Source organism: Rhipicephalus sanguineus, chromosome 2 (assembly GCF_013339695.2).
Source record: "Rhipicephalus sanguineus isolate Rsan-2018 chromosome 2, BIME_Rsan_1.4, whole genome shotgun sequence".
Taxonomy (NCBI): domain Eukaryota; kingdom Metazoa; phylum Arthropoda; class Arachnida; order Ixodida; family Ixodidae; genus Rhipicephalus; species Rhipicephalus sanguineus.
In genome coordinates, this window is record NC_051177.1 from 13,514,004 (window position 1) to 13,538,523 (window position 24,520).

Below are 24,520 nucleotides of genomic sequence, written 5' to 3' on the forward strand. Positions count from 1 at the left end.
TCCGTAGACCAACTTGTACGGTGTCATCTGCGTCGTTTCTTGGACGGCCGTGTTGTAAGCAAACGTGACGTCACGTATGGTAGGACGGCATCCCACGTCTCATGCTCAACGTCGACGTACATGGCCAGCATGTCGGCGATGGTCTTATTTAGACGCTCGGTGAGGCTATTGGTCTGCGGGTGGTAGGCGGTGGTGCGGCGGTGGCTCGTCTCGCTGTATTTTAAGATCACCTGAGTTAGGTCCGCAGTAAAGGCGGTACCTCTGTCTGTGATGAGGACCTCTGGGGCGCCAAAACGCAAGACGATGTTCTCCACGAAGAACTTGGCTGCCTCGGCGGCACTGCCTTTGGGCAAGGCCTTTGCCTCGGCGTAGTGGGTGAGGTAGTCAGTTGCTACGACGATCCACTTGTTGCCGGAAGTCGACGTCGTGAAGGGCCCCAGTAGGTCCATCCCGATTAGCTGGAACGGCCGGTGAGGTGGTTCGATTGGCTGCAGAAGTCCCGCGGGCCTAGTCGGCGGTGTCTTCCGTCGCTGGCAATCTCGGCAGGTCTTAAAGGGCCCCTCACCAAACCACATAGCAAATTTTAGTTAGATGCTGGAAGTTGTTGTGTGCTGAATGAAGAGCAGTATGCCGCAAGAATTTTTCAAATCGGTTCATTACGAGCTGTGAAAAACAATAATTTGTAGCGGCGCGAAACCATGATGCGAGGAGGTGAGTTTCAAACCCTTGCCACTCGCCTTGTGTAGCCTTAGCAAGCCAAATCCCTTCCCTGCCCTCTTCACTTGACACATACGCATGAACACGTCATGCGCATGCATGGTCACGTGCGCATGACGTGCCCGAGCCAGCCCGAGCACGCGAGCGGCGTTGCACGGCCGCTACCTTTGTTTTTATGTAGCGGCCGTGGGCGTTTTGTCGGCGTTCTCTGTGGTGTACTGCCTGTTTCTGCGGGACGGGCATGAAAGTTGAGACATTTGTACGGGCACGAGAGTGGCGGTATCATGAGCCAGTGCCGCATTAACGTTTACTTGGACGCGGTCGAATAAATGAGCATAATGAGTGCTCAAACGCGCCAGAACATTATTTTCGTTTCCAGGGCTGGCGTCTGCTCGATGCGCTAACCGCGAGGGCACGAACGCATGGGAAAGGGAGGCACATTAGCCCCGCATCTCGCTGCAATTCACAAAAAAAAGAAAAAGACGCACACATCCCCTTTGTGTGTCTCATTATTTCTCTCAAGTTTTATTATTCTATTCAAGCAACAAATTACACAAACTACACATGTCGTGTCAAATAATTATCGCAGTGTCACGTGCTACTGTTGGCGACGTCAGAGCACAGTCGTCTACGTAGAGGAGCGACGTGACAGCACTACCATCTACGTAGGGCCATTTTTTCATGTACGTCATCCCCTCATTCTTTAAAGCGCGCGCCCGCGAGAGGAAGGGCAAGCAGCGTTCACCTTGAAATTTGACCCATTTCCGCGGCGCGTAGCGTTGCAAATTTTGGCAGACGTGATCGTGAACGCCCAGTGTATGCATTGCGCTCGTTAGCTCAAAAGTGTCAAACCTGGTGAGGGGCCCTTTAACGTAGTGGGTGACGTCGGCAGCAAGGAGTGGCCAGTAGTATTTTTCCTGTATTCTGGCGAGCGTGTGGGAAACACCAAGGTGCCCAGCCATCGGGTCGTCGTGTAGGGCCTGGAGGACCTCTGGTCGCAATGATGAAGGCGCGACAAGAAGGTAGTTGGTTCGAAGTGGCGAAAAGTTCTTCATGAGAACGCCGTTCCGTAAGAAAAACGACGGCAGTGCTCGCTTGAATACCTTCGGAACAACGGCGGTCTTGCACTCGAGGTACTCCATAAGGCCCCCCAGTTCCGCATCGGCTCGTTGCCTTTCGGCGAAGTCGTCGGCACTTATAGTTCCGAGGAAGCAGTCGTCGTCGTCCTCTTGCGGCGGTGCGTCGAGGGGGGCTCGGGACAGGCAGTCGGTGTCAGGAGTGTTTTCGTCCGGACCTGTACACGACGGTATTGTCGAATTCTTGAAGCCTCAGACTCCATCGTGCGAGACGACCTGAGGGGTCCTTCAAGTTAGCTAGCCAACATAAGGCGTGATGGTCACTGACAACTTTGAAGGGCCTGCCATAGAGGTAGGCGCGAAACTTCGACGTAGCCCAGATGATGGCAAGGCATTCCTTTTCTGTTGTGGAATAGTTGGCCTCTGCCTTGGATAGTGACCGGCTAGCATAACTGATAACCCTTTCAAGCTCGTCAGTCTTTAGCACAAGGACTGGCACCAAGTCCTACGCTGCTTGTGTCGGTGTGTATTTCCGTATCGGCGCAATCGTTGAAATGCGCAAGTATGGGTGGCGTCTGCAGGCGTCGTTTAAGTTCTTGAAATGCTTGCATTTGCGCCGTTTCCCACCTGAATTCCACGTTAGTCTTCGTGAGAAGCGTCAGTGGTTCGGCGACCCGTGAAAAGTTTTTGACGAAGCGTCTGTAATAGGCGCATAAGCCGAGAAATCGGCGCACGGCCTTCTTGTCAGTGGGTGGCGCGAAGTCGGCGATGGCAGCTGTTTTCCGCGGGTCTGGGCGCACTCCAGACTTGCTGATCACATGACCCAGAAACAGGAGCTCGTCGTATGTGAATCGGCACTTCTCTGGCTTCAGGGTCAGTCCATAGGTCTTGATTGCTTGAAGTACTGCCTCAAGCCGCCGGAGATGCTCGTTGAAGGTCGAGGAAAACACGACGTCGTCCAAATACACAAGGCACGTCTGCCACTTCAATCCGGCCAGTACGGTGTCCACGACGCGCTGGAACGTCGCAGGTGCCGAGCAAAGACCGAAAGGCATGACCTTGAACTCAAAGAGGCCGTCGGGTGTTATAAAAGCAGCCTTTTCTCGGTCTCTTTCGTCTACTTCGATCTGCCAATAGCCGGTCTTGAGGTGCATCGACGAAAAGTACGTCGCGTTGTGAAGTTGATCCAGGGTGTCGTCTATCCGTGAGAGGGGGTACACGTCCTTATTCAGGCGTCGATAATCAACGCAGGAAGCGCAGTGTCCCGTCCTTCCTTTTCACTAACACCACGGGTGACGCCCACGGACTGTTTGAAGGCTGGATGATGTTGTCGCGTAGCATTTCGTCGACTTTTTCCTTTATGGCCTCACGTTCTCACGTCGAAACTCTGTAGGGGCTCTGTCGGAGTGGTAGAGAATTTTATTGTTATAATGCGGTGCTTAGCAAGGGGCGTTTGTTGGACCCGCAATGACGACGAGAAACAGTCCTTGTATTGCAGGAGCAGGGTTTTGAGCTGGTCTTGCTTGACCTTCGGAAGGCTTGGGCTGAGGTCAAAATCCGGTTCGGGACCTCTATTCGTCGAAGCAGGTTCGGCAGCATCGAAGAGGGCGAAAGCATCGCTGGCGGCTACACATTCGTCGATGTAAGCAACCGTCGTACCCATGTTGAGGTGCCTATATTCGTGGCTGAAGTTTGTCAGCAGTACCTTTGCTTTACCGTCATGCAGCTCGGCGATACCTCTTGCGACGCAAATTTGACGGTTCAGGAGTAGTTGCTGATCGCTGTCGATTACGCCTTCAAGGTTCGCAGGTTTTTCGGTGCCGACGGAAATAATGACACTGGAGCGCGGCGGAACGGTCACCTGCTGTTCTATCACATTCAGTGCACGGTTCCCTGGCGTCGCGTGGGGCGGGAGCGCTTTGTCTGAGGTTAGTGTTATTGACTCAGACCTCAGGTCAATAACGGCGCCGTGGTCACTTAGGAAGTCCATTCAGAGTATCACATCCCTGGAGCTGTTTTGTAGGATTACAAAGCTCGCAGGATAAGTCCGGTTATTGATGGTGACTCTCGCCGTGCAGACACCAATCGGCGTTATCAGATGGCCTCCAGCTGTCCGGATTTCGGGTCCACTCCAAGCGGCCTTTACTTTCTTCAGCTTGGTGGCGAATGGCCCGCTGACGATGGAATAGTCGGCTCCGGGGTCGACGAGAGCTGTGACACTGTGGCCGTCGATAAGAACATCGAGGTCGCTAGTTCGTCGTCTCGAGTTGCGGTTAGGTCGTGGCGTCGGATCACGGCTTCGTCGATTTGTCCCGCTGTTTCGACGATGCGTCGTAAGTTTTCTTCGGGCCGCGAAGTTTCGTTGTGAGGGCTCCGTCCGGTATGCGTCGTGTTCTGAAGGTCTCGTCGCGTTGTCGTCTTGACGCGGGCGAGGAGGGGGGGCGTTGCGTCGGGCTGCAGCAGCATAGCTCATGGCTTCCGGTTGAGCCTGCGGTGCTTCGGGAATTCCAAGCGATTGCCGGACTTCCTCGCGGACGTCGGCGATTGAATCCACTTCATGCTGCAGCGGGGGTAAAAGCTTTCGCAGTTCCTCCCGCACGATCACTCGAATCGTTTCACGCAAGTTGTCGGAGCAGAATGATTGAACTTCTGCGTGTGCTGACGTCGAGCGGCAATTGAATTGTCGGGTGCGCATCTCCAGCGTCTTTTCAATCGTCGTCGCTTCGGAGATGAATTCCTGGACAGTACTCGGTGGGTTCCGCATCAGACCCGCGAACAGCTTCTGCTTTACTCCTCGCATGAGGAAGCGAACTTTCTTGTCTTCCGGCATTTCGGGGTCGGCGTGGCCGAAGAGTCTGGTCATCTCTTCTGTGAAGAGCACCACGTTTTCGTTTGGCAGCTGCGAACGGGTTTCAAGCAGCGCCTCGGCCCTCTCCTTGCGGATGACGCTCGTGAATGTAGCGAGGAACCTGGTGCGAAATGTGTCCCACATTGTCAGGGTTCGCTCTTGCTTCTCGAACCAGGTGCGAGCGGCGTCTTGCAAGGCGAAGTAGACATGCCGTAGCTTGTCTTCGCTGGTCCAGTCATTGTAAACGGCGACTCGGTCGTAGGCTTCGAGCCAGCTTTCCAGGTCTTCGAATGACGATCCGCGGAAGGTTGGTGGTTCCTTGGGCGTCCGGAGAAGAATCGGTGCGGGCGGCACAGCGTCTGTCATCGTCGCTGTGGTCGAGGTCAGGGTCTTTGTTTGCCTGGTCTTTTCAGGGAACAACAAGCCCAGTCTTCCTGTCAGAGAACAGTCCATTACCTACTGGAGGCAATAGTCTTGATTGACACGCCGTTCTTCACCAGTATCGTGCTTGCCAAATGCATGGAGAACCCCCTGTACGATGTGGTGCTAGGCAACATCGAAGGTGTCCGGTCTGCAGAGCAGGAAGCTTTACACAAGCCTCAGCAGCATCATGGGAGTTGGCACACTGATAGCGGTCTTGAGGACACTAGTGAACCCGCCAACGCGTCGGTGCACATTATTGCGGACGACACGCAGAGTTATTTGGGAAACGGGTCAAGGTACCTGAAAGTGCCTGAAGAAACAAGTTTTACGCCTTAGTGAAACGAAGATCAAGAAGAGCCACTGGGTGAAAAGCGCTGCAGCAGCAGATGGGACATGCACCACTTCCAGTCTACCTGTTCCTAAAGCCGTTGCGACAACCACAGATAAAGCGACTCTCAAGGAGTACCAAAGAAATGACCCTTCCCTACGGCCTTGTTAAGAAAGTGTGGGAAAAAAGGTGATTGTAAACAATCATGAAATGTGCTACTTTCTTGCCGATGGAATCTTATATCGAAAGCACAAGCTACTGTCGGAGCAGGAACTCGAGCAACTGGTCGTACCGACCTCACACAGCCTGCTTCTCACAGCCTGAATTCTCACAGCCTGCTTGTGCTATTTTTTCGGCCACTGTGATGGTGACTTACACCCTTCAGCCGATCTTTCAAACAGCACAGAGAAAGCATTCCAATTTCATTAAATGTGTGCAACATGCTTTAGGGCCCCTAAATCACCTCCGATAATTTTCTTTTTAACATTTCAAGTAAATGTACACATCGAGTTCAGAATGCCCTCACGATCAACAATGCCAAACGTGACAGCGCTACGAGCCGTGGAATCCTCACGAATTCTAAGAAACAATCCCTTCTCCTCTCCGTGCCTTTTGGCATTTCTCATGCCCTCAGCGTTCGCTGTGACGTCAACGTGTCTGCTCGTCATCTACAGCACCCGTTTGCTCGCAGGTACGCACACTTGCTGCTCTTCCTTCTCGCATGACGAGGAGGGGCACTTGTCCAGGAGGAGAGACGAGCCAACGAACGGAGAATAGCGAAGGAAAAAGGGAAACGAGCGAGGGCGTCTTTTGTATCAAACGCGTGTAACTCCACTATTACAGCCCCATTTAAAAAAGTTCTCATGGCTACATATTCGTTGTAGACTTGTGCACAACTGCAACACCACAACTAAATTTCGACCTCTGGATGGTTTAGGGGCCCTTTAACAATAGATCGAAGTAAGCATGTAATTGTCACATTTCTTTTTTAGATGCGAAGTATCGCTTGCTCGGGGGTATGTAACGCGGCGTGGTCATCCGCATGCAGCGCCGGCGTCCGCACTCACACTACGCATGCGCGACTCTCCTCCTTCCCTCTCTCCAACAGCTGCGTGTCACTCTCTCCACGTCTCTACCAGCACCTTCTTGGGCTTCTCCTGCGTTCTCGCTTCTGCTTTCAAGGTGCATACCCTACTCTCCTCCTCTAGTCTCCTCTCCTTCAAATGGCAGAGTGCTGCGCACGTTCAGTCCAGTGCTTGCCTCGGTTGGCTCCTCTGAAATGCGGGCTCGACATGCCGAAATTCTCTCCTGCGCAGCGCCGCGATGAGGGCCAGCGCATGCGCGTCCCCTCCCCCTCTCTCTCCTACGCTGCCCCTCTCTCGCGCGCCTGTCGACGTTCCCCGCACGCCCTGTGAGAATTAACGGCCAGGCTAGAGGGAAGACACGACGCGCGTAGTGTTCCTCTTCGCGTTCCACGACGCGAGGTCGGTAGCATGCCCAATGAACGCCAACGGAACGCGATCATGCAAGTGCTCCGGCTTCACATTGCCTCATGGTCTCTTTTAGCAGGAGATGGTGTAATTTTTTTTTTCAGCCTGGCTATCTGAGCTATTCAGGTATTCTTTCCTTACATTCGGTGACACCTATGCTATCAGACAATTCGCTTACGAATGGCAAATGTTGTGTCGTGTTTACACTTGCCAGCTATGCCTGCTCTGCATTTGTGAGTCGGGTAGGATGCATTTTTTTCAGGGATCTTCAATACAGGAAAGTGGGACAAAATAAAACAAATAAAATTGGATGTCAAACCCCATGATGCAGACTTCGGACATCTTGCACCTTTCTGCTGAGTTGATTCTTTAACATTGTGGACATGGCATGCATTGTAGAGTAGCCTGCCTTAAAATTTTTTTCTCCGTTCAAGACATCTTTCAAGCTTAGATATTTAAAGCTTTGCGAGCAGTTGCAGTGGAAAGCATGCAGAGGGTGCCATACATGTGTTTTCACCCTAGTGATGCGGAAGCGGCTGTTGGGGTGCTCAACTCTGCCGTGTTGGTGGCGCTGCCTGACCAGGTGCAGTGTTCACATACTTTCTCTGCACTCAAATGGCTTAGATTCAAATCAGACTTGGGCTAGCTATCTAGCTCGTGATGGCCATTGTGACTTGGCTGTGCTGCATGACTCAAATTGGTTTTCTTTTTTCCGCAATTTGGTTGAGGTAGTTTATGGGAAGAGTTATGGCCCCGCTCGTACAACCAGAAGAACTGGTCGAAATTGTTGAACAGCACAGGAGCCATTGTTTGAACACAACCACTTGTCTTTGTCTTGTGGAAGGCCAGATCATTCTATCGTCAAGCAAGCACTGGCTCCAGCAACATCCTCCGAATTTCTCAACTTGCAGTCAGTTAGCTCGCGTTCTACCTCCCTCCAGGAAAACGGGAACGCTATGCCTCTGTCTGCCTGGATCTGACAAGCATTGAAGTAATGAGGTGGACTGGCATGAATGTACTTCATAGGGGCAAATGAAAAACTCAAGTGCCACAAGACAGCAACAAGAAAAGCGCACATACCACGGGTTTCTATACGGAGGTGCACCTTCCTTTCTGAGGGGTGTGGTATGGCATACCCGCAGAACCTCACTTCTGGGCTGAAAAGAAGAAACAACACTGAGGCCAGTGTCGCAATAGGGAAACAAACTTACTTCTTCATTATCATATAGCGAAGAGCATTTCCTAGTGTATGATCTTGGTCATCCAAAACGAATGTCCGGCATTTTTCATTTTCGTCGGGCGATTTGACCTGCCAAAGAGAATCACTTAGATTTGCATATTCAACTGTCTGCGCCTGCCCACCGACACTTTTTTCCGTGAAGAGCATGAAAATTCGCGCAAAAAGGAAATCAGCACCATGCAGCAAGGCAACAAAAACGTAGCGTACTCAGCTGGGAAACAAAAACCAGCCCAGCTGCTCTCTGGGACGCATTCAAGTTCGAAAGAGAAGGCTATGTAACGGGTAGGCGTTTTATAAATGCCTCTGTCGAGTCGAGACGCGGAGTTGCAACCACGAGACTGATGAAGCAGCAACGACGGCAAAATTTCAAATGACAAGTGAGCGTGCCTTTGGCTGCTTTGCCAAAAAGCAATCTCTGTGCAAGATCGCGCTCCCATTCCATTCAGCGACTGGCGATTGGACTGAAGCCACGCCGTCGCTGCCATGACAAGGACCCTTGTCGAAACAACGTTGGCTGACATAAACACCTCATTGCTAAAACGCAATTTCTGACACATACTCTCAGCATACATAATTGTCAGGCACTGAACACGTTGAGCTTGAAAAATACTCACCACCTTCAAACACCCCACCATGTTCCTTGGAGAGCGCGGTTGGCGCAGCTCTTTGCTCTAGCCAGTCACTCTAGCCACACACTAGCGTCTGCCGTCTCCGCCGCGTCCTCTCGGGGATGCCTGCGGCGGTGGCGCTGCGCGCAATCGGAGTTCCTTGAGCAGACGCCCCGCCCGCGACTCTCGCTTACGGGTGGGCTGGCGGAGCCGTTTACAACCGCGCTCTCGCGTTTGCTTACCTTTTCACGTTGAAGGCCTGCGGTGTTTGCTTTTATTACAGAACGTGACATTGTGGCGTACTTGTGGCAAGGTACTCGTGGAAAAGATACCATATGTCTGTTCTTCGGCTGATACACATGGTTCTGATGTGCCAAGCTTCTGCTGCAAAGGTCTCAGCCTGTTGGAGGCGCAACTTATTTGTGGCGTCATTGTAGAGATATATTATAGTGCCTAGAATATACAGTATATTCTAGGCACTATAGCTATATAGTCTCCCGGCTGCCGCCTCCCTGGGCCGCCTCCCTACAATATATATTGTAGGACAGTAAATATATAGGTCTAATAACACTTTGAGCGAAATCGCATGAACTTAGCTTATCGTTAAAAAAAAAAAAATCTTTCTCCAACATATTCCGAGAACCGCATTGCGTTTATTGTCTCCGTAACACATGAAGAACCAACCTTTATGATTACGAGACTTAGCACACTAAATATATCTGAAGTAACGTTCTTACTCTCAGAATTGTTTGCTTATTAAAAACTGATCTTAGAAATGTTTGGTACCTTCGTAAAGACAATTTAACAGCATACATATACTGATGACAGTCTTGTAATAACAGCAACTTCTTAAGAAAAAAAAATAAAAGCCAATTTTTGGCCCTTTGGTTTTGCTTCGAGTAACTGCGCGCTCTTAAATGAGTGTCTGGATCCACCACTGATCTTAGTGTGATCACGGCAGTGTCCAGACAAAAGACGACGTTGAATGCAATGTTTGGTTGGTTCAAGATGTTCCAGCCTCTGCCCACACGAACAGAACGAAAACGCGGAGTTCATGCGGGAGCGCAAAATAAAAGGCAAGGCGCGATACTCCACCGATTCCTCCTGCGCGACATGCACCGTGCAGGCGCTCCGATGGACCGCAGCGCCCCCTGCGCGGACGCGGCCTTGCATGGGGACGGCATGACTCTAGCCACCTCTAGCAGATGTCTAGCAGAGCATAGAGTTTCCTAAAATTAAGTATTGTAGGAAACTCTATGTAGCAGAGAACCAACGTTACGTTGGCAGAGAACATCACATGAATGCTGATGCAAGTTGGACTTGAAATGAAAGCATGCTAAGAATGACCCAAACCTAGCGCGAAACTATCAATAAAAATCGCGAAAACCTACTGAACATTATTTTATCTTGCTTGCATTATGGGTGTAAGTTTTTTTTTTTTTTTTGATAGTGGACGTAGACGCATCTCGAGGCGATCGAATCCATGGTTCAATCCAAGCCCTGAAACCCAACATGGAACCGGCGGAGTTGTCCAAGTACACGAAGCATGCTGAAAAGGCCGTGCGTTTCTCGTGACTGCTCGATTTAGTTTCACGATTAATTTCATACTAACGAGTGTAAAAGTGCTTGCGCTGATTTGAGTACATGCAGTGCTTAGCAATTGAAACGAGGTCGCATTGTGACATTAGGTGCCGGCTGCAGTTATCGCGTTTCATTTGAGCATTGTGCTACGTTTAGTTGCGCTTACCGGTGATCATGCGTTGCAGCTTGCTACGCTGTCGGTCATGTCGCGAAAGTTTTTGGACGTGGATAGAAAATCGAAGAAGCGTGAAAGCTTGTACTGATGGCCATTTTTCCCATGCAGGAAGCTGAGGCAGAAGCCATTGCCCTGGAAATAAAGAAATTGCAGTATGAGAACGGCGTTTTCGATGATACATTCGAGCCCCCCGAATTGGCTGCCCTCCGTGCTGAAAATGCCAAGCTTAAGTACAGGCTCCAAATACTCAAGAGGGTAAGTATACGCGATGTCATCGGAAGTGACAGCTGTTGGTTTGATGTTGTGCAGATAACATAGTTGTGTTGCAACGCTGGCGACGTGCAGTGGTAGGCTCGTTGCAATGCCACCTTGCCAGAACGGTGACACGTCTGCGACCGTCCAACGCCGGAGGCCGTCATAATAAAAGTAAAAAGAAAATGCATGATGCTATGCATTGCTCTCAGTTGCTACCACATTGTTTACTCGTATTTACCCGCGCATGTCTTACGGAGAGGTGGGACAGTGCAATTATTGCATAGATGAGCAAAAAGGTTCTCTTGAATAAACAAGTTAACGTATGCGTAGGGAAGGGGAAGCACAAAACGTTGCAATAGCTACCTACATAGGTGTGCACGCAGGCTTCTCCAGTTGGAGGAGCCATATTCCAATGCCTTCCCGCTATCCCCGTTGGTCGAGTCCGAAAGAAAACGAATGGATGCAAAATGAAGTGGTGGCCTGCTTCCCACAACCTTTGTTCCTCGACTTTCCTAGATGACGAGTAAACACTTCTTGGAGCGCAACATCTGACGTCCATTGCTGTCATTATTGCCAAAAGCCTGCATGGCCATAACCCTATACATTAAGCAATGATTGGGCTGGTCGAGCTGAGTAAAGGTTGGAATCTGCCCCTAGATGATTAGTAGGGGCGGCTGCACCCATCAATGTGCACTCCAATGGCTACCTATGTTATACATGAACCAAGACAGTTGTGTTGATGATAAATAAGATGACTGAAAGAGACCTGATGTGCCCTTGCAGAGTGTTGAAGAAGAGGAAGCTAAAGGAGGACGGGAGTTCATGGAATGCCCCCGTGACTGCCTGCTGAAGCTGTTTGTTCATGCGGTCCGTACTGCCTTTCCTGAGGTTCAAGAACCACTGGTGCCAGTGCTGCCAAGCACCAGCGACAAGTTTGGTGACTACCAGTGCAATGCTGCAATGCCACTGTCACAGGTGCTTCTAGATCGCTCTTAAAAATAAGTGCACTCATTGGAGGTGCAAGAAGGACATTCTTATCTTGTTGACAATCTGTGTGACACATCTCACATGACCACTTGCCAAACGTCTTCACCTGTATGAGCCTTTATCACAACATGATATTGGGCGCGAGGCCCCACTGGAGACGTGGGCGCTGCAATCGCTGTGAGCTGTGACGTGCAGGGTTGGATCAGAGGGCGGAAACTCACTATACCTCCCATGGGACGCGCTCTCGCATGCTCACACGCTGCGGCAGCACCGCTTCCACAACTGGCGGCTGCCGGGCATCTACTAGAAATAATTCAAAAACAAAACATTTCTTTCATGACGTCATTGGTGAAGTCAGCATATAGAGGGAAAGGGTGCGAAACCAAGAGGAGGAGGGTTACCGCGGAAGCCCTTTTTTCCCACTTCGCATGCAAGCGGAATGTGTTCGTGCTATCTTGCAGGTCCGCTGGCCGCTCGGGCGACGCGGCTATTCGTTAAATTTAGCTAACCATTTTTTTTATAATTTGTTCGTGTGTTGTGAAGTGCACAAACTAAAGCTGACCGATTTGTCAATCAGGCAAAACTCAGTAACACAAGTAAAATTTAAATCATTTTTTTAATCACATGTTTCTACTAAAAAACAGAGACATACACATAGTGTGAAAGTGTCAGTCTGCTAAAGCAGCTTTAATTCACCAGTGCAATATGCACATAATGAGCAAACATTGAACCCACAACATCTGAACCAATGCGAAAATTACTAACAATCACGAGCAGGCCACGTCGTACTTGACTCGATCACGTCTGTTATGACGGCGAACATATTTTTCTTACAGAACTTAAGTACCAAACAAGACAGAAGTTTAGGATAAGATGGAGCCTTGAATAGATGAGAAATCGTTGAAAAAAACTTGGACCATTTCCCCGAAGGCAACCCTGATGGGACGCGAAGCAGCAGCGGTGCGCACGGCGTTGACCCGGTTGAAACGGGCGTCGACGCTGGTGCTGGAAGAACGGTTTGAAGCGAAACTCAGTGTAGCGTTTACTCGAGTAAACGTTTGTTTGAAATGCAAAGACACGGGAGACGGGTTGGGTTTCGTGTAAGTTTCATTAAAGCGTATGGCAAGACTTCGTAGTCGTTGTTTCTTCAGAGTCGAGACACGGGCGCTGGACCGGAGCAGGTGTGCATTTCACCTTGACTACCACGGGTGAAGTGAGAGAGAAGTGACACGTTCAGAGGTGTTGTGAGCGGGCAGAGCAGCCGGCAGCTGCGGGCGCTACGGCGAGCATGCTGCGGGTGAGGGAGAGAGTGACGTCAGCGCGCACCTGCGAGGGAAGCGTGCGAGGGGAGCGTGACGTCAACGCAAAGCTGTGGCGTGACCTACTTGGCAACACTCCAACATTTACGGCGTGTTGCGGCTCATTCGTACGGACGCACGTAACGTACGGCGTTACACACGTGAGTCAAAGAGCTGCTTCGCATCTAAAAGGAATACGGCTGGAGGCAATGTTTCGACGAGTTGACTTGTCTTCATCAGGGCAGCAGCATTGCCTTGATAAAGAAAAGACCACTTGTCGAAACATTGGCTCCAGCGATATTCCCTGTTAATTAAACAATTTCTCAAAGCATCAGTGAGTCCATTACATGTATTTCAGCGACAGTATTACAAGTAAAGGCCCACAAAGTTTCAAAGTGGCTACATGCATTTCCATGAACAGGAAGGATCCTATAATTGCGTCACGTCATTTGAACTACATGGCAAAAGTAAAAGATGAACAAACTGTGTCGCCGAACCAACACGCCTTCAAGCCTTTCATTAAACACATTTTGCCGGCAACACATAGGCTGTCGTCATGACGAATTAGTCTAGCGACACTGCACTTATGTCAGTCCACACAGGTTTGCAGAGAACCGGATTTACTCATGTACTCATGCAAAATAAATACTTGCTCAAACAATGGACCCAAATACTTGTACTCACCCGTTGGCACAAGGAAACCTAAAAAAACCTTCGTGCAACTGGAAATTCCTGGGTTAACACACCACAGAGCCGCGCTAAACTTGTGATGCCCCGATTTAGCCATCTTCGTCTAATACTCGGTTGCCCTTCTCAACGTGGGTCCCTGAGGCTTCCGTTCGCTGCACGCCCCATCAGATGTCTTATCTTTCCCGTATTCATACTTGGTACGTCAACTGAGCGCGAGTCAACTTGTGTTGTTGCTGAGTGAGTGGCAAGGGTGAGAGGAGGCAAACGCTATGAGCACAAGTCAAGCAGTTCCAGCATTTCACCCGATTTAAAAATCACAAAATAAATAAAAAAGACAAATAAACAAAAGAAGAGCTCTTTACAGTTCAGTCAAATTTGTTTATTTGTAAAAACTCGTGAAAGACAATTAATGCGAACGTCCACATCAACCTCACTTCGTTGAACCAGATCTTAGGATGCCCGGCAACCGCTACGAGCGGGCATGTTCCTTGAAACCGAAACAGGCGCTCAGTTTCCGGGGCCTGGTTGGATCACGTGATCTCACCTCGCTCTGGTGAAGGGAAGCGGATGGTAGAATGCGTTGTTTTTAGCCGCAATTTCGCGGCGTTTTTCCCCTTTGAACAGTGTCATTTTGCTCTCACTTTATGTGTGTGGACTCCTGGAGGCTACGCAATCTGGAAAAGAGCAGTGAAAGTTATCGGCAGCACGGTACTTTTCTGCTCCGTGCCACAGTGCGCTACGTAGGCGAAGGAGCCAGGTGTGAGCTTTCACTTTTGCCCTTACCCTGCTTTGCCTCTGTCACCTGTCTTCCTTTTATGATTACTTCAAGCCCATGTAGTTAAAATGGACATCGGCTACACATGTTCACATAAAAGCAAGACGTTTCGGCTCCCGCGCGGTAGCCTTGTTCACAACGAAAAATGAATGCGCAAACAGTCCGGTTATGTATGTTTTAAAATATGATGTAGCAACGGTGTACACGTGTGATAAGTTGCTGTCATTACGTTTAAGCGCGTGCACCGTTGTCTGGATTGTCAGAGATTCAAGATAAAGCCGATAAGTCTTGTTATTTTCTCTCTCTGTTATTTTTGCCCTATCCCAGTCTATTTCGTGGCCAGTTGCTTCTGCATGCTCGGCCACTGCAGTTCAATGAAACCTTCTTTCTTACGTCACACAGTCTGCGTACCCCCCCCCCCTTGTGGGTGTCCCTTGTAATTGTCCTCATGTGTTTTCCAGACCACGCAGGTTTCCGTCCGACTCTCGACTTCAGCCCACGGGGTCCCTCGCTTATAGATAACGTCTGTAGAATGAGCTCATAGCCAGTGTCACTTGTTCTTCCCTATGTCGCCACAGGCAAAAACGTGGCCAGCTTCAAACACTGATTCACCTTCTAATAGCAGCAGCGAAGTACCATTCTGCTTATCAATGAAGCTTTGAATGCTGGACGGTGGTATTTTCACTGAAACATAATGTTGCCATTTATATCATGGTAAGCCACACCTTGCAGCATGCTCATTCAAGTGCGCAAAGTAATACGGCCAGCTGGCACACGGTGCATTTGCTATCGCAATCGATGCCGATCGGTACCGTATTTCTTGATCGCGACAGGCCCTTTTGTAGTAGCTGGAGAACTGAGTCAACCATCGAAAATTTTCATCCTATATGTGGCTAGATGGCGATCGAAAGTGCACCCTGTGATAGTCGTGGAAAATTTGCGCATTAAGGAGCAACATGCAATATTAAGATCATGCCGCAGAGAAACTTGTGCTCATGTGAAATGTTATAGCTACAACTCCGAATGAGGCACACGTGTGCGTATGGCTCTCTTGCGTTTGCCTCCAATCATATCAAAAAGGCTGCGGCTGCATGCAGCTCTAAGTATGCTTAGTTACTTCTCACAAAACGGAGAATTTGCTTGCGTCGTGCTTCATCCTGCCATGTGTGCTAAACAGGAATGCAAATTTGGGCATGCTTGTCGTGTCAACTGCGACCAGTTTTAGATGCAAAAATACAATGAATGCAGTTGCATGGTTGCAAGCATTTTATTGGAGCAAAAATATGTGCATTCGCCTCAAGCACGAGCTAAAGCCCATTTGGTGCTTCAATTCAACACGAAACGGTTCATCACCTTGTACAAGAACAGCGCGCTCGGCCTCCGTGGCTTCCATATAGGTCGCCGTAGCAGACGACGTCGGCAGTCAGGGCGTTGTCTAAGGCATTATGAGGAGCGTAACATTTTTTCGGAGCAGTTATTTAGCATTTCGTAGTCACTGACGAAGCCACCGCAGTATTTTACTTATTTTGTCGAAGTGAAGTGCCACAAGAATAATAAAAACGAATACGCGAAAGCGGCCGGCTGTGAGCTGTGCGGGGGGAGGGCTGGCGTAGCAATCCAACCTTGCACGTCACAGGGATGCTTCTGCATGGTAGCGCCACGGTATGTCCTCGCACCCAATATTCTTACAGACAGTTGTGTATGTTCTTTCAGAAGCCACGTATGTGGCTATTTCGCGCAAAGAAAACACAAGGGGAGGGTTAAGGAGTGTTTTCTTTGCGCGAAATAGCCACATCCGTGGCTTCTGAAAGAACATGAACCGACTAGCCCAACAACGTGTGTCTCTGGGTTGTGTATGGCTTGTGTGCCAAAGTGTGGGGGGACAGAGGTGATGGAGGAGAAGAGGAAGGAGGCGTTCACCTAGCAATAGCGCAGCCTCCGTGTCGTTGGCCTTGTCTGTGCAGGGACACTAGTGTTTGCAACCTTTTCAGGGTTGCAATGGGAACACTAAATTTGCTCAAGATGTTCTATTTTTCAGTTTAATTTTCTTTTCAATCATCAGACCATCTTTTATGTCATGGTGAAATATTAGAACAGAATAAGCAGCAAAAGACGAGAAAAATAACACTTTCTGTGTGTGCTGTCATCAAAAACTGAGAAAATCAGACATCAGATTTATTTATTTATCACAGTACGCTCAGTGTCATCAAGGCATCACAAGGGGGGGGGGGGGTCACACCGTACGTAATTGGTAATAATGACATATTTACGGGTATTAATTGCAGTTATAAAGTACACTATATCATTGCTAGAGTAACAAGCATTGGACACCGAAATTGATATACTTGGTGACAACAAAATCAGGTATGCTAGAAAGAGTGACACAATAATGCAAACCTTGCAGCTTCCTGTTGCCGCCATTGTGGCATCATCAAAAAGAGGAGAGATTTGAGCTCAAGATAGGCACAAAGCTTCATATCTGCACTAAAAAAAATAAAACCAGCTTCTTTCTGCAATCAACAACGCAATTGTGGATGGCGACCATGCCTCATTGTCACACGAAGTGGTAAACAGTACAATAGTAGACAAGGGGCTGACAAAGCAGTCCATATGTGTGCGTGTATACAATCCACATAGTACAAACTAAATATCGCAAGGAGTTGAGCACTATCACCCTCCTGGCTACACGTTATAGATAAAACAACTTATAATACATAACATTGTCATAAACAAGCGTGTGCTTGCTTTCAATGGCATTACTCAAGTAGAAAATCTGGAAACAGTGCAATAAGCTGTCGGAAGAAAAGGAAAACTGGTTGCACTGGATTTAGGTGGAGTAAGAGACAGACTACATATACTACATTTGCATTCTTTAATATGGTTGAGATAACCCTTGATGCACGCAGTTTGTGCCTCGGAGGTGATTGCACACCTTCGGCTCGGCTCCCAGGATAAATTTTAAGCCCTGCGGAGGTCGCATAACCCATGCATAGCAACCGGAAGCATGCGGCTGAAACAAGATAGCCTTTTGGCATTATGCAGAAAGCGCGCAACGCAGGCACATATAAAACTGAGTTGTCACAAATATAAATGTTGTCATAGAGCTATTTGTACTTAGGTACTGAGGAAGCATGTGAGTTCATGTAAGGAGCAATGTTCTGTATATCATAGGGTCTGCCGATGAAACGAGTATAGGCTTTCCGCGAGGGATTGATGCTTCTTCACTGTTTATAATCCGCCCGTAATCCCTTATAATGTGGCACGGCTCAAAGTGTTGCTCACACAGCATTCAGTGAGCAGCCAAGCAGATCTGTGTGAGTTTCGATTGCAGAGCTTGCCAGGTCGTCCGGCTTTTTAAGCAGGTCCTGTCTTGATGCAATTTTGGCACGCCTGCATATCCACTCTTACACCGTGGCATGCAGCAGGCAGGCGTTTAGACACTGATTAAAGCTCAGTAATGCATTAAACATGCTAAAAATGCGCACTTCTTCTAAGAATTTCTAGTTTTAATGATTTCAAGCCTTTCTCGTCAGAATTTCTAGTCGTTCTGACCACTGTGAAATTATAATTTTTAGGTGTTCCTTACTTTTGGAAACCATAATCTAGTGAAATCATGGTTGTCACGATTTCGCTAAATCATGACAACCATGGAGGTATCAGACTGTTTGCTAATGACTGTGTTCTAGTTCGTAAAGTTGCTTGTGCTAATGATAAACAGAACTTGAATTCAAATCTTGATAATATTTTGAAATGGTGTGGCTCTAATTGTAAAAAAAAAAAAGCTGTTCACCTTTTGTATTACTCGCAAAAAAAAAAAAAAACACCTCTTCATTTTGCGTCTTAACGTAGCTCATCCTCCCCAGAACTGGTCACACACTCTAAGTATCTCGGCATAACAGTAGCTAATGACCTATCTTGGAATCTGCCTGTGATAACATATGCTGCTCTGCTTTTCATAAGTTGTGTTTCTTGAAACACAAGCTGGGAAATTCCCTATCTAACATTAAAGTTATTTCATCTATGTAAGACCTAAACTAGAGTATTCTTGTGTTCTGTGGAACCCCTTTACTAAAGTTAACATAAAAAACCTGAAGCTTTCCAAGGAAAAGCTGTTAGGTTAATTTATTCCAAACGTAAAGTTATAATCTCAGCAACACAGCTCATGGTGGCTAAAAATATTAAAAAACTTGAGTGATACCGAAAAAAGAACCACCCCAATGTTGCTTCTTAATCATGAGCTAACCCTCGACGCCCAAACATACAGTTGAACCCACGTATAACGATCTATCGCTTATAACGACCATATTTGGGTGCACTTACGATTTTCCTATGCTAACCATTGAAGCTGCGTCCACGTATAGCGAACATTTTTCAAAGCCTCCTACTTTTACAACGAACACTTCAGACACGGTCGCGGTAAAAATATAGTGCATACGGAGCGAAAAAAAGTTAAAACAGGCCTTCTAAAGAATGAGAGGTGCGCGCGCTCACGCGTGCCCCGCTCCCGTTTACTCGCGGCTCAGATATCCCTGATCGGCGAGCACCGCACACAGATTTCGGATGCTGCGAGCGAGGTCGCTCACTTTCCAGGCGTTTATTCAGTGGCAGAATGGCAGTGAGGGAAAAAAAAAAGAGGCAGCATGAAGCCTTGCAGCCAGCTTTTGCACGGTAACCTTTGCTGACGCCATTCTCTGCAGCTACAACCGCCTACGATGAACCAAACGATGCCTTGGAACGCAAGAAGGCATAAATGCAAGAAGTGATAACTGCGATGACGTTTCATCGCATAAAGGTTCACTGCGTCCCTAAACTCATCGATGCCACAATGTGCCACAAAAGGTCATCCGTCTTTTCGGTAATGGCAGGGACCGGTCGATCGGTGATTACGACTTCCGCGCGATTGTGTCAATGCCTTCGTGGATAACCATCAGAAAAGAACGAAGGCGAGGTGGAAGCCCCTTCGATGAATGTGCCATTATGACAACCTTATCACAGTCATCTGCAGATATCTGCTCGGCTGCGCGTGTGGCGTACGCTGTGCGGATTGACAGCGCTACGAGCGCACCATGCTGCCGTTCACAAGTTCTCTGCCGCCGCATCGTGCGACACCGCTTTAAGGGGTCATGAAGCACCCCTTCGGCATGCTGAAAAAACACATCCTGCGGAAAGCTGACACAGCTATGAACTGCTCTGCCAAATATTACAGTCGTGCACGCCGCGTAAAGGCCACAAGCGGAGCGCAAAGTGTCCGTTTCCTCAGGCGCCCTCTTTTCAAACAGAGGCCGGTTCTCACCCTCGTCGGAGGGCGGGGTGTCTGCCCGTTGACGTCGCGGATCTGCCTGTTCACGTCGCAAAAGACATAGCATGCTTATTGGCCAATAGCCATCCTAAATCAAGAGCGGTGTTTGGATCAGATGCGCTTGTTCCCATTGACACTGTGTATAATAGTTGTTGTAGTTAAATAAACAGGCTGAAATATGGAAAAACTTCGTTGCGAGTTTTCGAAAAGATGACTCACTTCCGGTAGAAGCCAACTGTCGTCTGCTGAACTAAGTGCGCCCGCGCACGTTCGAGCGTAACTTAAATTTGGCCACACGTTCTTTTCGGTATAGCAGTTTCTTGTGCCTCGCTTGTTTCGATTAGTCTTGTACGTCATAACTGCCATCAAACCTTACAAAACTTGTGTGTGGCGTTTAGTTCTAATGACACCGATGTCGTGCTGACTTGATCAATGCGTGCACAGATCGAGTTGCAAGCAAGTTCCTAATTAACAGGCCAAGAGCGGTCCCTCGTAAACCATGAGGGTTGGGGTTTTAACACTATCATTCTTTTGACAGTGAATGCGCACGATCATTTAACCTTTGGATAATACACTTCACGTCAAAGATATCCCGAAGATGGATTCAGCGGTAAGGTCAAAATAATAAAACCTGAATTCCACTGTCAACTCACTGAGAGTACTTTTGCTTCCAGTCGACTTCAGAGAACAGCCACCGGCCTGTGTTTAAGCTACATAATTTGTGGGGCGTCATGCAGGCCGAAGTGAACACCTTCGGCTCCGAATTCTTCGGTTCGTCGTGTTGTGCCGTTATAAAAATGATAAACGTGTGCCGTCTTGAGTGCTTCTCCATATATTGACAATGCTTCGCTCGCCCGAAATTCATGGATACCAGCGTGACAAAATGTATTTTCAGTTGGCTGAACGTATCTGCATTCCATGGGCGTATGCTGTGGGGCAATTTTAGTAATTTCTGCTGCGAGCTGCATGCGTCCAATGGCAGCAGCGTGTTCTGAGCTGTTCTAAGACCACCTGTGTTTGCATTGTAGGGGTCTGGGCCAGCCGCCGCGCAGAACCCCTCAGAGACGAGGACGAGACGCTGAGCACGGTCGCTCGATCTCTCTGTGCACTGTGCAACACGTCATTATCATTCCAAGACCATGCCCTGACTCACTGTCAACGGCCACTGAGCGCGAGCGGCGAGCGTGCCCATGTCTCTTGTTCTCTTCTATCGTCAGCGCGCTCGTGGCTGGCGCTCCCATAGCATATAAAAGTTACACACGCAGACGCCACAGTTCCAAGGATATTGTAACGTGCCTACATTAGGTGCATTTAAAGCGCGCCTACTGTCGCGAGCTGCACGCAGGGCCAACAGCGCCTTCTGAGCAGCTGAACAATAATCTATTTCCGGAATTAGCACTTATTTGCAATTTGCGCTTTAGCGTGGCATACAGTGGTTCTCTATAACTGATATTTTGTATTTAGTTGCTTTCATACTCGTAGACTACCTACTGTCTTACTATATAACCGTTATTATTAAGCATCACACCACCGCGTCAAAGCGAATGCCAAAAGCGTGCCCCGATGTCAAGCTAATCTAGTAATGTTGGTCAAGCACAACATCCACAAATTTACCAGCGACATGTCTCCCACCAAATAAGAAAGTTAATGCACTTGCACTTTACCGTTGTGGACGTCCATGTGTACTTGGCACTCAACTTGCACAGATGATGCAGTACGAATGAAAAAAAAATATGTATTACAGTCCTCCTCAATGAAACAGCTGTTCTCCAGAAAATAATGGTTCGCTTGAATTGCTAGTATACCGTATTCACAGCAATAGACAGGTTGGCTTGTTCACAATTCAGAATGTTACATCCATAACACAGAAACACGAGGACTATAGGCCTAGTGCGCTGCAGCTTTGAACCGAACAGGCAGCGCCACCAGACGCCCACGGCGGAAAAGTTGGGATTGTCGTTCGTTGTCCCCGGGCGCGCAGTCACGGTAGAAACGCATGGCTCCTCGCTGAAAGGAAGTAAAAACGTCGCAGAAGTCCGGTACTTTTTCGTACTTCTGCTTGCATGACTGGCACAACAGCTGTAGGAACACCGTGTGGAAGCAACTAGCTTTAATATTCTGTCGGTTACCACAGAAGTCGGACAAAAATGAACGACAACTTTACCGCAGCTGTGCAGCGCGTAAGCAACGCGTCGAATTCCGTTTATAAGTGTCCTCACTCTCTTGCGCTTTTTTTTTTTGCCTTTTATTATTTATAATAAATGTATACACACACTTACAGGGTCACAAAGAAATAGGAAGATAGCAGGCTGGCAACTGCCACATAAAGGGGCAATGTGCCTGTCTGTGTCTTCTGCTCTCACGCGTGATTTCTTGCCAGCCAGAACGGCGAGAAGGGGTAGCCGGTGCGGAATCAGACACGCATGTGCAGCGTCTTCTTCGTTGGGAACGAAAAGAGTTCGATATGGCTCAGCACACGTAGAGCAATGAAAAAACAAAAGCTCACCTCCACTCGTACGTCGTAGTCCACGGTTTTCAATTGCGCTATGCATTTCCCAACAATGTCGGAAGAATCCATCGCGCACATCAATTCTTCTTTCAGACCACACACTGATCATTCGCGTGCAACTTTGTACCAAGCGACGAACAACTCCTTTTGAACCACATGTTATTGCAATTTCAATTCTATGGAAACCGCAGAACAACACACGATCATTGCTTCTTTTCCTCACGTTCACGCGCGGGCTGGTGGCCATGGCTGGCGATGGGCTTTCCGAGCAGACGACAACCAGTGACGAACTGATGGGCGCTTGCAGTCTCACTGTCTGTAAATGTGTGTGTGTGTGTGTGTGTGTGTGTGTGTGTGTGCGTGCGCGCGCGTGCGTTGTGATTGTTGTGAGCGTGTTTGTGGGTGGGGGGGGAGGGGGGCTCTACTGTTCCCCACGTGTTGTCCAAGGGACGGAACAGAACTTGTTTCCGGCGCAAGCAGCTGTGTTTCCTCTGCTTTTTTTTCCCGTTTTTTTTTAGCTGGGCTCGCAATTCGGCTTTCGGCGCAAAAAAGGACTGAGGGGGATCTTTCTTTTTTGAGTGGCTTGAGGCGAATAGGGGACAAAGTTCTGTGGAATGCTTTTGTTAACAAGAGTCGCTGCATGCTGGTTTTTCGGCTACAGCTTTAAACGGCTGTAGTTTGAGAGGTTTTTCAGACAGGAAGCAAAACATAAATAAACATAAGTTAGCACAGCTTATTTATATAGGCAGACAAAAGAAAATGCACTACGGTTGTCGTTCTTGGAGAACAGCGGCCGTCGCAACCGTCGCCACCGCCTTGAAACATGCAGACGGGCCCGTAGGCGACAATCCTAACAGTGCGCCGCTGGCCCGATAGAGGGCAAGAGCAGTAGCACCACCATACCAGCTCACGAGGTCTATAACAAATAGGTACAAAACGGTAAAAAACTCGGTCATATGTGCACTCCCTCGTCCACTTGCACATTATGTTGAAGTTCACTTATACCACAGGCACCTTCAATTATGCTACGATTAATGAAATATCACCCAACCTACGTGAGAACATAGTGATGACTTGTCGCCTAACTGCCTGTCACCTATTTCTCTTCCACAATGTGTTCTAATGTGTAGATCATCTGTTCTACTTGTTTGGTAATAAAACACAGGCCGTTACATTGAGCGAGCAGTGTTTCACCAATTTCTATTGCATGCATGATAAATAGTCATACCTCAACTGATACAAGAAACAGTGTTTGCACTATTTTATTGTAATCAAAACAGTAGCAGTTCTCATGTCAGTGTAAGCATATGCATATTTCCATTTTTGTGCACAGAACCTGCACCCAATACTGAACACATGGAAGAACATATACAGTACAGCCCAAGCACTAGATATAATTCACAGCAGTAAAGCAACATGAAAGTAGTGCGTAAAACCTCCCCATAATGCCTATTGATGTGTGCACTTCACAGTGCCAGTATCTAAGCACAATCCAAAGAAATGGGATGCACAAGGAACTTGGTATCAGCCTACACATGAAGGCAACTAACTTAGTACCATAAGGCTAGCTTTACTTTTGAGAAATATGCAACCATGCAGATAAGCATGTTCTAGTATTTTTATTGCATTAGTTTGCACTAAGGCATCAAAACATGTCGCACATGATCATGCAGTTGAGTTTCCTGCAAAAAAGTCTAAAATTGATTGTAGATCCACTTACCACATTTTATAAAAGCATTCAGCAATGCCCACAAAATGACAATGCTGCCTTCATATATTGCTGCACATATTTGCTCACAGATATCTGAAAACTAACGTAAATTTCTGGAATTATGCTTGGGAACTTGTTGGCGTTATCACATGACTACAGTGTACCAGTACTTCTATTATGCATAATTAGTACGTCTATGTTTACAATATACCCATGCCGGCTAGTGCCATCTGCAGCCTAAAGTTCTTCATATTTAATTCCTCACTTCATGGCTTATGCATAATTACCACATTGAAAATTAAGCTCAGCATATAGGCTGTAAAGCAGTCAGGACTTAAGTTCATAGTAACAGAAAGCGGGAAAACAATACCACAACACGTGGAAATGAAGGGCACAGGACGATGCAGTACTAGCAACTGAAGTTTAAAATGTGCTTGGCTTTTTTAGACATGTTTTTACTCTTTCTGCGACTGCGTGATTCTTTAATTTTGTAGTTCTTTCATACTGTGT

The 24,520-nt window shown here is 48.1% G+C and overlaps 2 protein-coding genes across 3 annotated transcripts in view; one reads left to right on the top strand and one right to left on the bottom strand.

The window, feature by feature from the left end:
* LOC119382430 (DNA-directed RNA polymerases I and III subunit RPAC2) overlaps positions 1-8,809 on the bottom strand; it is a 30,399-nt gene extending 21,590 nt beyond the window's left edge. The window contains exons 1-3 of one of the 2 annotated variants that reach the window (XM_037650127.2): positions 8,737-8,809; positions 8,094-8,191; positions 7,963-8,039 (exon numbers count right to left, since the gene is read on the bottom strand). In XM_037650127.2, coding sequence (XP_037506055.1) covers positions 7,963-8,039; positions 8,094-8,191; positions 8,737-8,757 — 196 coding nt within the window. In that variant the 5' untranslated portion in view covers positions 8,758-8,809. Of the gene's footprint in view, positions 1-7,962; positions 8,040-8,093; positions 8,192-8,681; positions 8,706-8,736 lie in introns of those variants that run through there. The other variant, XM_037650128.2, reaches the window with a different exon arrangement.
* A 1,363-nt stretch (positions 8,810-10,172) lies between these two features.
* The window catches only part of LOC119382429 (arginine--tRNA ligase, cytoplasmic), a 68,762-nt gene continuing 54,414 nt past the window's right edge, over positions 10,173-24,520 (top strand). The window contains exons 1-3 of the mRNA XM_037650125.2: positions 10,173-10,290; positions 10,595-10,741; positions 11,525-11,716. Coding sequence (XP_037506053.1) covers positions 10,243-10,290; positions 10,595-10,741; positions 11,525-11,716 — 387 coding nt within the window. The 5' untranslated portion in view covers positions 10,173-10,242. The remainder of the gene's footprint in view (positions 10,291-10,594; positions 10,742-11,524; positions 11,717-24,520) is intronic.